Source organism: Mobula hypostoma, chromosome 9, assembly GCF_963921235.1.
Source record: "Mobula hypostoma chromosome 9, sMobHyp1.1, whole genome shotgun sequence".
NCBI lineage: Eukaryota > Metazoa > Chordata > Chondrichthyes > Myliobatiformes > Myliobatidae > Mobula > Mobula hypostoma.
The window spans coordinates 49,579,971-49,594,862 of record NC_086105.1 but is presented as its reverse complement, the minus strand read 5'-3'; the positions used below and the strand labels follow the sequence as shown (position 1 = coordinate 49,594,862).

The 14,892-nt window shown below is 40.2% G+C and overlaps 1 protein-coding gene across 1 annotated transcript in view; it reads left to right on the top strand.

The window, feature by feature from the left end:
• The window catches only part of si:ch211-1e14.1 (UPF0606 protein KIAA1549), a 280,906-nt gene that overhangs the window by 234,188 nt on the left and 31,826 nt on the right, over positions 1 to 14,892 (top strand). Inside the window, exons 11-15 of the mRNA XM_063059529.1 lie at positions 3,067 to 3,263; positions 4,727 to 4,848; positions 7,500 to 7,705; positions 11,908 to 12,122; positions 13,599 to 13,743. Coding sequence (XP_062915599.1) covers positions 3,067 to 3,263; positions 4,727 to 4,848; positions 7,500 to 7,705; positions 11,908 to 12,122; positions 13,599 to 13,743 — 885 coding nt within the window. The remainder of the gene's footprint in view (positions 1 to 3,066; positions 3,264 to 4,726; positions 4,849 to 7,499; positions 7,706 to 11,907; positions 12,123 to 13,598; positions 13,744 to 14,892) is intronic.

The following is a 14,892-nucleotide window of genomic DNA, read 5'->3' as shown; positions in this document are numbered from 1 at the left end:
GGCAACTAAGGATGGGCAATAAATGCTGGCTTAGCTGGCGACACCCACATCCCATAAATACATAATTAATATAGTCTCTTGTGAATGCATATTATCTGTGCATGCATATTGGGTTGGAACTTCAGAACAAATTAGACAAGCTGCTTGAGAAATGCAGAATGTTCCACAATAGAAAGACAAACCATTCAAGAATTAAGTAGATTGAAATTCTTCAACTAAAACCACTGTCTCAATTATACTGCCGGATTTGGCATCTGAAATAGGAAAGGGAGGTTGATGTTTTTGGGAGATTCCTTTCAATAGCAGTAGAAATCCATTGAGGATTTCTGGTCCCTTTTAGTCATTCCTATGTCTCGTCTGCTGTGTATCACAGCTCAGTGGCAGAACCTTCTACTGTCATATCCCTCAGCTTCAGAATTACACCCCCCACCACCCAAAGCCCAGGTCATTTTTGAGGTCCTTTCGTTCAAGTTTGTTATAAAGCTGTGCCTACATTGAATGGAAGTCAGGACAGAATATCCATTGTAACTCAGATTTAATGTGGCAGCTCTGTCTCTGTGCAAAATACCCTGATGTTGCAACCTTTGAAGTTTATAGTGAATTTCATAATTTAACATATTTTTCATCTTTCTTTAGATGTGGCTGTTCCTTTCTCTTTCAATTGATTGTTTTTTCACCTTCTGTTTCTAAATGTCAGTTTTTAAAGTAATGGATATCTTAAGAACTTTGATTTGTACCCTGTAACAGACATTCTCTTCATTTTTTCCACCCTCCTACCCTGCAATCTATACATAACTCAAAGTTGCTGGTGAACGCAGCAGGCCAAGCAGCATCTATAGGAAGAGGCGCAGTCGACGTTTCAGGCCGAGACCCTTCGTCAGGACTAACTGAAGGAAGAGTGAGTAAGGGATTTGAAAGCTTTCAAATCCCTTACTCACTCTTCCTTCAGTTAGTCCTGACGAAGGGTCTCGGCCTGAAACGTCGACTGCGCCTCTTCCTATAGATGCTGCTTGGCCTGCTGCGTTCACCAGCAACTTTGATGTATGTTGCTTGAATTTCCAGCATCTGCAGAATTCCTGTTGTTTGCGTTTAAAATCTATACATAATTTGCTTTTAACTTTTCCAGTCTTGAATCAAAGATCCTTGATATGAAATGTCAACTCTGTTCTCTTTCCATGGATGCTGCCTCGTGCATTGTGTTTTTATTTTGGATTTTAACCATCAGCAACTTTTTTCTTCCAAGAAAAATATTTGATGTGTTTTGAGGTTTGGCAGTTTAACTGTACTCTGAGTCCAATGCTTCAAGTCAAATAATATGAACTGGATGCAACTTGCATCTCAACCATCTGTGAAGTGAACATCATGATTCTTATCATTTGGCAGTTTATTTTATCACTAATTTGCAAGAAAACAAAAGAGTTCCACTTTGCAAAGGAGCCCAAAAGCAGAGCTTAGATCAGAGACAGCAGCCAAGTAATGCCACACCAGCTGAACTTTGGACAGATCAACTTGTATGTCAAATGGCCACCTACTTAACAATCCCAAAGCCCTTCATACTTGATGCATTTCCAGTATAGAAGAAGGAAGCTACAACCCATACAGATAGTCACCATACAAGTTGCTGGTGGTGACACGAGACATGCAACAGGGCATTATATTTCCACAAATAAAACTTTCACATTGCTGCTTTTACTTTCCCAATATGTCATAAAGTAAACATGCTTGGTAAACCCAAAATTAGAATCCATTACATCAATGCTGGCTACTCAGTATGTATGTATTTATTTATTTATTTGCTTGCTTGCTTGCTTTCTTATTATAACTTATGGGAATTTGTATGTCTTGCACTGTACTACCACAAAACAACAAATTTCATGACCTATTATTATATGACAGCATAATAAATCTGATTCTGATCCTCATACTTCTGATTTTTGGAAATGACTAGTTATTTTGTAACTGAGTGTGAATTCACAATTGTAAGCATATTGCTGTTTCTTCCCTCTGAGTGCCTACATCTGCATTCATTATGATCAGTATAAGCATCAGCATTGTCTATCTACTGCATGGATTAAAATTTGGGGTACCCAAATCAATCATAGTTCTGTTAACTTGTTGAATCATTTAACTAAGTAGATAGCAAATAGCAAGGCGAGCACCAAGTTTGTGGGAGTGCACATAAGGGACAATCTCATCTGGTCCCTCAACTCTACCTCTTTAGTCAGGAAATCACGGCAGCATCTCCACTTCCTTAAGAGATTGAGACAAGCAAGCGCTTCCCTCCTTCCTCCTCCATTCCATCCAATTTTTACTGGAGCACCATTGAGAGTGTCCTGACTAGCTGCTTCCCGTGTCTAGTACGGGAATTGCAAGGCATCCAAGTGCAAGACCCTATATAGGATTGCGAGGGCTGCTGAGAAGATCATGAGTGCCTCTCTTCCACCTATCCGAGATATTTATCAGTAGTGCTGCATCCACAGGGCCATTAGCATTGTTAAGAATCCCTTCCATCCTTCTGAAATTTTCTTTGACCTCCTGCCATCATGCAGGAGGTACCATAGATTAGGACAAGGACTGTTAGATGGGAAACAGCTTCTTCCTTCAGGCCCTGAGACTACTGAACTCCCTGCCACCACCAGGTCTCATTGCAAGTGAAGCACCAGTCAGTCGCATTATACTTTTTAACTTGTGTCATAAGTTCACATTATTGTTTAAGTTATTTCTAGTAATTGAATGACAATAAACTTAAACTTGATCTAAGCTGAGATTGAATGCCTATAGTTATGAGCTTAAGAACATTGAAGTTTCCTTAACCATAAGTGCTTAGAAAGTCATCTTAGAAACTTAGACCATGTCAAAGTGGAAAAGAAAGTGACTGAAGATGAATGGTGTTTTAAATTACAAAGCCTAGCTTAGTGCAAAGAAATTTTTTAAGAAGCTTGAGTTTTGTCACTACTCCAGGCTATATTTGAGCATAATGTTCAACACAGTACCTCACTTAGGTTCTCCATGTGTTATAATATCTATATCTTCAGCTCTAACAGATCATCACATTTGCCTTCTCAGCTTCAAGTGCCAAGTGTTAAAGGTTTTGACTTTGCCAAGCAGCATATTGGTCAGCATGGTAAAGATGACATTTTGGTCATCCATGAAGGTTTGCCACCTGTCTCAGCAAAGGACAACTCGCCATCTGAGAACGGTGATGTGTCCAGTCCTCAGCCGAAGGCAGCCAAACTGTCCAAAGGGCTTCGACAGAGAAGTCGGTAAGCATAATCCATTACATAGAGCATTAACTGCTCAACAGCAAATGTTTCTTTCATTCAACGTGAAATTCCAATAAGTGATGATGCCACTTGAGTTTATGCCTCACTTCTCATGAGAAGTTGAAAAATGACAGTGTCTTAAGCTGATTTGCTTGTGCACAGTGGTGGGGCATTGACCAGTTTTAATGCAAAACTTGATCCTTGGCTCCAGAGTATGAGGAAAGAAAAGAGAAATGTAAGTTTTACATCCTGTAAAGAAATCTCAAAAGACATTAATCAAAAATGTGTAACTAGGGTGTTAACAATTTTTCATTTTTACTTGTAAAATGCATTGCTAGAGAATTTAACGAATGCAAATTTTAGAACATTTTGTCGAATTTCCACATGTTATGGTACAGATCTTCATACACTAGAAATAGTCAGTGCGGACCCAGTTAGGTTTTTCCAAGCTGCTGAATGTAGAATTGAAATATTTTATTTGAGGCTCAGCCTGAGGTCCTGACATCCTGAAGACCCTAAAATCCTCCCTTGATAGCCTGTGTTTCTTGCTGATTTGATCTCTTCACCTATCTAATGTAGAATAGTTATTCTAAGAGCTGGCAGTCCAGAAACCAACCCATTTCTTCCTGCCTTCCTAGAAATTGACTGAAGTCTTATGTTAGCAGCATTGCCAGTTATCAACAAGAAAACTGGAGTAAAAATTGACGTTTAAAGTTATTAATAATGAGCTCTGCTGCATGTAAGACTGATGTTTAGTAAGTGAGATGAGAATGTCAAAATTGAACTTTTCCACACACATAAGGAATGTCCAAAATAGTGTCGATTTTGTGTGGATTGCGGTCAATTTCTCTTGGAGCCCTGTGCCCGTGACAGTGTTCCCTGATGGGTTTAATCCTCAGGGCCCCTAACACAATCCTTACCGCTCTTGCATTTTTCTAAGTATTGATTATTTTGACAAGTGGATCATTCCACTGTGAAGTTAATAACAAAGTATTAATTGCTATCTGCTCATTACAGTAATAATGTATTTGTGCGAAGGCTGTCCTTTTTGTGACAATAGAGTACTCTGATATAAATTTTTAAAACTAATCTTCAAACTTCAGAAGTCAAATTAGAATCCCTCATTTCCTGATGTTGCAACTTGTTTTGGCTGATATTTATTATACCAAGGCATTTGTGATGTATCATAGCTCCTAATCCACTATCAAGAAGAAAGAGACAACATTTTGTCGTGGGGGGGGGGAGAATAGGTCTACAATTGAAAATTCTGATACATTCTCTGCAAACTGTAGCTTTTGAAGGTTAATTTTAGATCAGCTGACTACACATCTTGCAATCTGCATTTTAAAAACAATCACAAATCCAGTTGCAGTCCAAGTGAATTTATCTGAAATCTGTCTCATGTAAACTGGGCGAGTGGGGAGCAGGGTTTGATGTTTTAAATGCAATGTCTGTCTTTGTAGAGTTTCACCTTCTGAAGCTGAATCCACTGCCAGTGAACAGTCCAGTGGCAGAGAATCTGTCGAGGATATTCCAAGAGCTCCTGCAATTCCTAGTGGCAATAGACACATGACAATCAGAAATGGTTTGTATCCGCTAACATATTAGTAATACATTTCAAGTTTATACATGACATATTTTGAAATGAAAGAAATAAATGAAGGAGGAGCCAGTTAACATTTAGTATAGTAAATACTTGCTTGATTTGGAGATGACTCTGAGTACAGCCTTTGCAGAAGATGTTTCACCTTTAAAGTGCAAACATATGTATTTCCTGTACTAGAGTAAACTGGAACCATTTCTTTTGGAGGCCTTTCCCAGCTGTTATTCCAAACACATGTATGTGACACTTTTTTTGTATGTCATTTCCCAGTTGACCCCACAGGCATCTTGTTTCTCAGCTTGACCCTAGGGATATTCCAGTTACTCAGGTGAACCCAGTGGCATTCCAGTTTCCCATGAACCTGTGACTAAACTGTTTACAATAAACTACAAAGTTTATTTTGTACATAGTTCTCTAGGGAGAAGGATAAGAAGCCCAAGCAATTAAGGTAACGAGAAATTCTGGAGTTAAAGGCAATATTCAGCTTCATTTTCTACATTATTCTCAAATTCAAGTTCTAATCCAAATACTGTGCACTTGAAGTTACTATATAAACATAACTGCAGCCAATATCCTTACAGTGAATAGACAAGTACGAACTGTCCATGAGATAGAAAAAATACAGGCAACATTTTTGCAGCTATGTGAATGGCTGCAATATCATTAAACAAGCACACTATACTATGTGATTTGGAAGATGTCAATATACACCATTGTTACTTATGTAGATTATTTGTACTTGAACACTGCATCCAAAATATTCTATCCTGCACCAGTTTGGAAGCATTGTTTATCCATGTGCTAATATTTTCAGAATCAGGTGTGTGTGTGTGTGTGTGCGTGTGTATATATAGAATATATAAGTAATGTGTGCCATAGATTATGATTCCATCATACATTCCAAAATATTTTCTGAGAACTGTACCGCAAGCCATTTGGGAGGCCTGTAACCTTTTTACAAAGTGCCATTATAACAGAATATTTAATGAAACAGGTAATCATTTGGAAGCCAGTGGTTTGATTTATTTCAAGGCCTTTGAAGGTAGATGCTTGGTAGTGGTTTCCATGGATACCAGAGCCACATTTAAGTCTGCTAAGAAAATCTTCTGCATGGGCTCAGATTGCTCAGTGCATAGAAAGCAATGCTGGTGCCCTCTACCTGTCTGAAGTTGTTACTGGAATTGGTATATTTGGAAAAAGAGCAATTGATTCACTCCAAGTGAGAATCAAACCGCAATCAATGATCACTGGTGCTGTGAAGTGATTACATTAGGCTCTATGCTACCGTGCTGCCTAAGTGATTCAATCCAAACATAATTGTATAATGAAATCGCAGTGCCAAACAATCATCTTTGTGGATCACTTTATTAAAACCCTGTTAGTCAGAAATAGTTGAAGTTCCAGCACTAATTTGCATGATTAAATTTCAAACTGATGTACTCCCAGCAGCCTAACTTCTTTTATTGTCTCAAGATACTGAAACCTCATCCACTGTCACTTTCAGCACTCCTAGATTCCCAATTCCAGTTGCTCCCCTTCCATGAAGCTGCCACTCCTGTTTCCTTGTTGTTCATCTATATACTACTAAAACTCTCATGCTCTGTCTGTCTGCTTGTGACCTCTAATTAGCACAAACGGTGCATTACAGCGGCACTTTTTTGGCTAAATTGAATTAAAATGCGCTAACTTACAGAATGCAGGCAAAGTTCGGGGTTATATATTCATATAAAATTGCTCATTCGCCAAAATCAACAGGCTCCCTTTTAACCCGAGAGCCGATCCTTCATCATGGAAGTAGGACGCGACAGCCCGACGCATGTGCACGGCCAGCCTCAGCAGTGACACCTACTGGAGCAAAAGGGCAGGGCAGCTCTATTTCGAGGGGTCACATTCTGCTAATCACCATCAGCATGTGCAGGATTGGGACAGATCTAACTGCCACCCATCAAGAGGAGATAATTAAATCTTATTGTAATGGCGTACTTCGAGACACCCATAAAACCCTTTGCTGCAGTCAAAGGACAGCGGTGACTATATCACGTCCATTTAGGAGAGCGCCAACCACATCATCAAGAATAATCAGCATCGTATTGTTGCAGAGGGAAGTACAGAGGGCGGGTCTTGAAGTTTAGTGATGAATTTGGATTGTATTCTTGTGTTGAACACAACTACAGTCAACGAACAACAGCCTGACATATGAGTTCCTTTGTTCAGGTAGTCCAGAGTAGAGTGAACATTTTATGCACATTGTTTTCAATGGAATGAACACCACTCCTCTGAGAATGGGTTGCACCCTATTAGCTTGTTCTGGGAATGAAGGAGATCTGAATACAAACCAAAATAATGATTTTTAATATTTTTCTCTATCTCTCCTGTCTTGATGTTTGATGTTACCATGTGGTTTCCAAAATTGGAAAAAAACACTTTATGGAAACCACCATAAGGCATTTCATCTTGGGAAACCATTTCACTGGATTGTTAGGCTTTTAATTCAAATAATATAGTCTAATAGTAACATTACTGTAATGTTGGATCCCAAATTACTGCATTAGATTTTCACCAGCAGTGTAATTTGCCAGTTATTCTTACCAGTCATTCACTGTCTGTGCTCTGATGTTCATGTTCTATTCCAGAGCCTCATCAGACTGACAAGCCTGATGAGCAGCCGTCCTCCGCTTCCATTTTTGATCATGTTGATCGGATGTCACGCCCATCAGAAACAGGCAAATGGCTACCAAACAAAATTCAGCTGATCGCCATGCAACCGATTCCAGCCCCTCCTTTACAGAATCCATTACTTCCCGAGCGAGTGGCTGAAACAAACAAAATCAATAAAGAGGTAAGATCTGCTGGGTTCCTCAGAGAAATGGAATAGGATTTTACAGTACAGGGGTTGCTTGAATCTCATGTGAATCCAAGATGTTCTTTTATACATTTAAATGTCTTTCAATAATTTACATATCATTCGTTGTGAAGGCACTTGGCACTTAATACATTGCTAGCTCGCTGACTATGAACTGAAGTATACAAAACATGGCTGTCATCATTTTATCTCACTTTGTCATGTGTATACACATAAACATATTCAGTCATACACACTACAGGTCGAGTACTTATTCAGAATGCTTGGGGCTGGAAATCTTTTGAAATTTGGATTGTTAAAAATTTTGATATATATAATAAGATTGGTTTGGATCGCCATCATTTCTATCTCTGAATTTATGTGCTACTGGTAAGCAGTCTTCGTCTTACACTTGTTCATCACACATATATGTATTTACTTGTAAAAATTATTCCATTTCAAAGTAAAATTTATTATCAGAGTACATAGATATCACTACATATAATCCCGAGCTGCTTTTTCTGTGGGCCTACTTAGCAAATCTCTAAAACAACGACTGTAAAGAGGATCAATAAACAACAAACTGTTCAAATGCAGATATAAATAAATAGCAATAAATAACAGCATTTAATAACAAGATAAAAGAGGCCTTAAATGAGTGTGTTTATTCCCTTTTGTTCAAAAGCCTGATGGTTGAGGGGTACCATCAACAGGTACAGGTAAAAGTAGAGGAGGTGGTTTATGCATCTACGTGAATTGATCATGGTGCACTAACTCTACCATTACAGACTTCAAACCAATGAGCTCAATTACTTCTACAGTCGCTTTGACCGAGAGAACAAGGTCACCCTCAAAGCGGATCTCCCACCTAGTGAACTGCCTCTCTCACTTTCCACCTCCAATGTTTGCGCCACCCTGAGCAGGGTGAATATACGGAAGGCAGCTGGTCCGGATGGAATACCTGGCCTTGTGCTCAGAGTCTGTGCAGGGCAGTTGACCAGGGTCTTCACGGACATTTTCAATCTGCCCCTGGCACAGGCAGTTGTCTCCAGGAGCTTCAAGATAGCCACCATCGTGCCAGTACCGAAGCATTCCACTTCCGCCCAGTTGCACTCACCCCCATCATTGCAAAGTGCTTTGAGAGACTGGTTCTATCACATCTGAAATCTTGTCTGCCCACTACCCTGGACCCCCATCAATTTGCCTATCGCACCAACAGGTGTACAGAGGACGCCATCTCCACGGCACTTCACTCTGCCCTGGCCCACCTGGACAGCCCCAACTCTTATGTCAGAATACTGTTCATTGACGTTAGTTCGGTGTTCAATACTGTGATCCCCTCCAAGCTGATCACCAAACTTCGCCAGCTTGGTATCAGCTCATCCCTCTGCAATTGGACCTTGGACTTTCTGACTAACAGACCCCAATCTGTTAAGTTAGACAATCTCTTCTCCTCCACTCTCACCCTGAATACTGGCGTGCCTCAAGGCTGTGTGCTGAACCCTCTTCTGTACTCCCTTTTCACCTAAAACTGCATACCTGTACATGGTTCTAACTCCATAATCAAGTTCGCAGACAACACCACAGTTGTTGGCCTGATCAGAGGGGATGACGAGACAGCCTACAGGGACGAGGTCCAGCACCTGGCTGCGTGGTGTGTCGATAACAACCTGGCCCTTAACACCTAAAAGACCTATTGTGGACTTCAGGCATGGTAGGAGCCACACTCATGTCCCCATCTGCATCAACAGAGCTGTAGTGGAGCTTGTATCAAGCTTCATATTCCTTGGTGTCCACATTTCCGATGACCTCACCTGGTCCCTGAACTCCTCCATCCTGATCAAAAAGGCGCAACAGCGTCTTTATATCCTGTAGAGAATCAAGAAAGCTCACCTCTGTCCCAGGATACTGTGGACTTTTACCGCTGTACCATTGAGAGCATACTCACCAACTGCATCTCAGTGTGGTATGGCAATTGTCCCGTATCGGACCGCAAAGCACTCCAGCATGTGGTGAAAACTGCCCAGCGGATTATCGGCACCCAATTGCCCACCATTGAGAACATCTACCATAAACGCTGCCTGGGCAGGGCGAAAAGCATCATCAAGGATGCATCTCACCATAACCATGGACTTTTTACTCTCCTCCCATCCGGTAGGCGCTACAGGAGCCTCCACTCCCGCACCAGCAGGCACAGGAAGAGCTTCTTCCCTGAGGCTGTGACTCTGCTGAACCTCACATCACAGTGCTAAGCAGTATTGCACCCATATTGGACTGTCTCAGTACTTTGATATTTGTATGCTGTAGCACTTTTTATTCGCAGTTATTTTGTAAATAATACTGTTCTTTTGCCCTTCTGGTCAGATGCTAATTGCATTTCATTCGCTTCGTATCTGTACTCGGCACAATGACAATAAATTTGAATCTAATCTAATCTAATCCAATAACTGTTCTTGAACCTGATGATGCGAGTCCTGAGGGACCTGTACCTTCTACAAGATGACTGCAGTGAGGAAAAAAAACATGGCCTGGTGTTCAGGATCTTTGATGGATGTTGTTTTTCTACAGCAACACTTCATATGGATGTGCTCAGTGATTTGGAGGGCTTTACCCCTGATGTACTGGGCCAAATCCACTACCTTTTGTAGGATTTTCTGCTCAAAGGCATTGGTGGTGCCATATCAGGCTGTAATGCAGCCAGTCAGCCCACTTTCCATCACACATCTATAGAAATTTGCCAAGGTTTTTGATGACATGCTGAATCTCCACAAACTCCTGAGGAAGTAGAGCTACTGTTGTGCTTTCTTTGCAATTATATTTATATAATGATTTATATTACGTACCATCAATATAATGAAAATATAATGTGTGCAGGGTAACAAAAACAGCACAGCAACATCAGGAGAATCAGTTTTTGAACGAAAACGAACAGTACATTTTCAGTGTCAATCTACAGTGACGTGCTTTGATTAAGAAGTTGCAGAACACTATATATATATATATAATTTTTTTTAGGTTTTATGTGTACTATAAAAATAATCAGCATTATAGACTTATTCTGGTGTTAGATTTTTATCAGCGACAATCTTGGCAAACCCTTTGAAGTCCTCTGCTGCTTGGTGATCAGCAGACACTTAAAATTTAAAATACTATGCCTTTTCTTAAATTTATGCAACCAGCATGCTGAATGTTCGCAATTACCTTCAATTTTCAGTTCATCATGATAGATTTGCTTATTTCATGAGCAGCATACCATAAAGCAGCATATGCTGACGAATTGACTCTTACACTCCACAATCAAGATATTAATTTTTCACTTTATGCAGTGTTTTTCTATTTTTCATTAACTTCTGTTCATTACGTATGTGAGGTCAATTCTTAGAACTGTCTGTGGTGTGCAAGGAGCTGCACATTGCCTGGGAACCTTCCAAGCACCTTGTGGAATTTTCCATTTGTGTCATCGTGCCAGTGCTCCAAAAAGATTTCAAATTTCAGAGGTTTTAGAACTTTGGATAAGGTGTGCTCAACCTGTATCTCTATCTTTCTCACTCTCACAAGAGGTCACGTGTGCACACATGCTTTCCCTTTCTTTCTTTTTAAATCTTTTTATTAAATAAGTATACAAAAGGTAAACCATATAAGCAGTAATACACTGTTAGAAATTACAGGAGATATTAATACAGAAAAAAATTGATACAAACAGTGCAATTTAAACATAAAATAATAAGATAAAATAATAGTATACTAATTTTATATATATATATATATCTCAATAGAGAAAAGGAAAAAAAATGCTTTCTCTATTATGAGCATGTTCTCTTTATATTTATAAAACAAAGCCTCGTCTTATCATTATCTTTGACTCATTTTCACTAATCACCAATAAAGTACTCACTTATTTGCCTATTGAGATGATGAGTAGTTGTGAACTGATTGCTCACCTGTTTTTTTTCTTTAGATCCCTCAAATTTGCAGTCAATGCTATAGAAAGTCCACTATGCTTCACTGTGTTTAAATCTGATGTGTAAACCAACAAAGTTATCCAGCGCCTTATCTACTTCCTAGTACTAAACCAGATTTGGTTATCTTTTGTGTATGTTAGTTGAAACTCCAAAATTGCTTCTGCTGTCCTTTGGTAAGCCCCCACAAAGGTGCCAGAATGATATACAAAATTCAATATCTTCCCATTTCTACTTTAGGTTCAGAGAGCTTTGAGACAGAAATCTGAAATTGAACATCATCGCAATAAGATCAGACTCCGTGCTAAAAGGAAAGGACACTATGACTTCCCCGTCATGGATGAAGTTGGTACCATTGAAGCAAAGGAGCGACGCCGAGTCTACCGCAGAGCTCAAGTTCATATTGACAGGATCCTTGATCCCAGTGCAGATGTCCCTGTGGAACTGAGGAAAAGGTGGGCGTATAAGATATGTATTACAAAGTCATCTTGAAAAAGAACCTTCTAATAATAATGAATAAATACTTAAATAAATGAACTTCAAGCTATCTTTACCTAAGTTAATATTTTAAAGTTCCCAGGTTTATTTTTGGAGAGGAGCACACTGTTGGCCTGTACCTTGCACTACCACTGAAATGGGACAAACTGGATTTAAATGATGACCGGGAGTGAACATGAAATTAACATCAGTGAATACATCAATAAAACTATCTTACATATAATGAATAAAATATTAGATTAGATTAGATTCAACTTTACTGTCATTGTGCTGAGTACACATACAAAGCCAATGAAATGCTGTTAGCATCTAACCAGAAATGCAAAGAATGGTGTTACTTACAAAATAACTGTGAATAAAAAGTAAGTGCTACAGCACACAAATATTAAAGTACTGAGACAGTACAATATGGGTGCAGTACTGCTTAGCGCTGTGATGTGAGGTTCAGCAGGGTCACAGCCTCAGGGCAGAAGGTCTTCCTGTGCCTGCTGGTGCGGGAGCGGAGGCTCCTGTAGTGCCTACCGGATGGGAGGAAAGTAAAAAGTCCATGGTTATGGTGAGATGCATCCTTGATGATGCTTTTCGCCCTGCCCAGGCAGCGTTTATGGTAGATGTTCTCAATGGTGGGCAATTGGGTGCCGATAATCCGCTGGGCAGTTTTCACCACACGCTGGAGTGCTTTGCAGTCTGATACGGGACAATTGCCATACCACACTGAGATGCAGTTGGTGAGTATGCTCTCAATGGCACAGCAGTAAAAGTCCATCAGTATCCTGGGACAGAGTTAAGCTTTCTTGATGCTCCGCAGGAAATAAAGGCGCTGTTGCACCTTTTTGATCAGGATGGAGGAGTTCAGGGACCAGGTGAGATGCTCGGAAATGTGGACATCAAGTAATATGAAGCTTGCTACACGCTCCACTACAACTCCGTTGATATAGATGGGGATGTGAGTGTGGCTCCTAGCATGCCTGAAGTCCACAATGATCTCCTTGGTCTCCTGGTTGTTGTCGGCACACCACACGGCCAGGTGCTGGACCTTGGCCCTGTAGGCTGTCTCGTGAAAACGTGAACAGAACCGGTATTAATTGTTTTCTTCATTCCACATTGTTATGGTAGATTAAGCATAGGCAGAAATAAAGTGATGCATATACCAAAGATAGCCACATTAAGCACTGATCTTCCTCTCCTTTCCTCATCAATTGGCCTACCTCCCATCAGACTGGCCTCACTAACCAGCAGTGTTCTTTATCTTTTCAAATCTGTACTTTCAGAATCCATTTACAATTGCAGGTGGTCTTTTTATAACATCAAGCTGCAAAGAGGGTATATATTGATGCATCACATTTTCTACATGATTCTTGAGCATTCCTCAATCTCTCTGTGCTTACAAATAAATTGATCCCAAGTGGATCTTTTGGTCTCATTCATTTCAGCTATCGTGGCAAAAGATCTCCACGGCAGAGGCGGAGACATCAGGTGAACGGCAGCATGACAGATGCAGAAAAGGACAGGCTGATAACCACGGATAGTGATGGGACCTACAAGAAGCCACCTGGAGTGAACAATGCAGCCTATGTTGTAAGCACAGAAGAACCATAATTGTCTGCAATTTTTTCTTAAAAGTCTTATCAATAATTTTTCTCTCATTGTTATGAAGTGCTTGCATTATTTTCAGACAAATAAGTAAACAAGCACTTAGCTGCAACACAGTTGTTACTTTACACCTCAAAACTTTTCTCTTTGACAAGCTTTTTGGTTTCTCCACTGTTCTCTTGTTTCCTGTTAAGTAACTGAGAGTCAAAATGCCAACCATCAAGCACGCATTTACACTAATCATACATGAATCCTATTTTTTTGTCCTTCTTTATCAGAACGCCTCCTAAGTTGTTGAACTGGGCAACTGGGCTCCTGAGTTGAGTAATTTACAGGAGCTGATTAACCTACAACTCCTGTGTCTTTGCAATGTGGGGAAAGTACCAAAACATCCAGAGGGAACACAGAGTCATAGGGAAAATATTGCCAACTCCACATTGCACAAAAGTTCAGAGTTGAACCATGATCACTGGAACTGTGAGGAACCAGCTCTACTGGCTGGGCCACTGTGCCTTCAGCTGCTTTCTTAGGAATACAAGATGCCCATGACTTGTGGTAAGGGCCATGAACCTGCCTCACTGTTCAATATTATGACTAATCCTGGGGCTTTTGTACTTGCCCCATCTGATCCCATGTTCCACTTCAGTCAAGCTCCAGTAATCTGCTGTCAAATTATACAAAGAGTCTTGATTGTTCTGCAAAGTGGTTGATGTTTCCTGTGCTCTCTTTAAACCACCAGTTCCCACCCTGGGGTCCATAGAATCCCAGCTTAAAACTCACTCGGACTCACTTTCCAGCATACTTTTAAATCACCCGGGCTCCATTCCCTTGTTCCTTTTAATATCTGCCAGTCCCAAGGGTGCCAGATTTTGAGTTCTACAGTACTGCTTATCCAAGTATCTACCACTTGTAATAACTAATAACCTTCCATAACTTTTTGAGGCAGAGAAATCTTTACCCCATTGACTTCTCATCTGAACTTTAAATATTTCACCTCTATGCTGAGAATTCAGCTCTAGTTTGAATTCTCCAGCATGAGAAAAATTCCTCTCAGCCAGTACTCTCTGTCCCTTCTAAACTTCAATAAGTATCAACTCAACCTGTTCACCTCTTCATCAAGGCCTGGGATTCAAA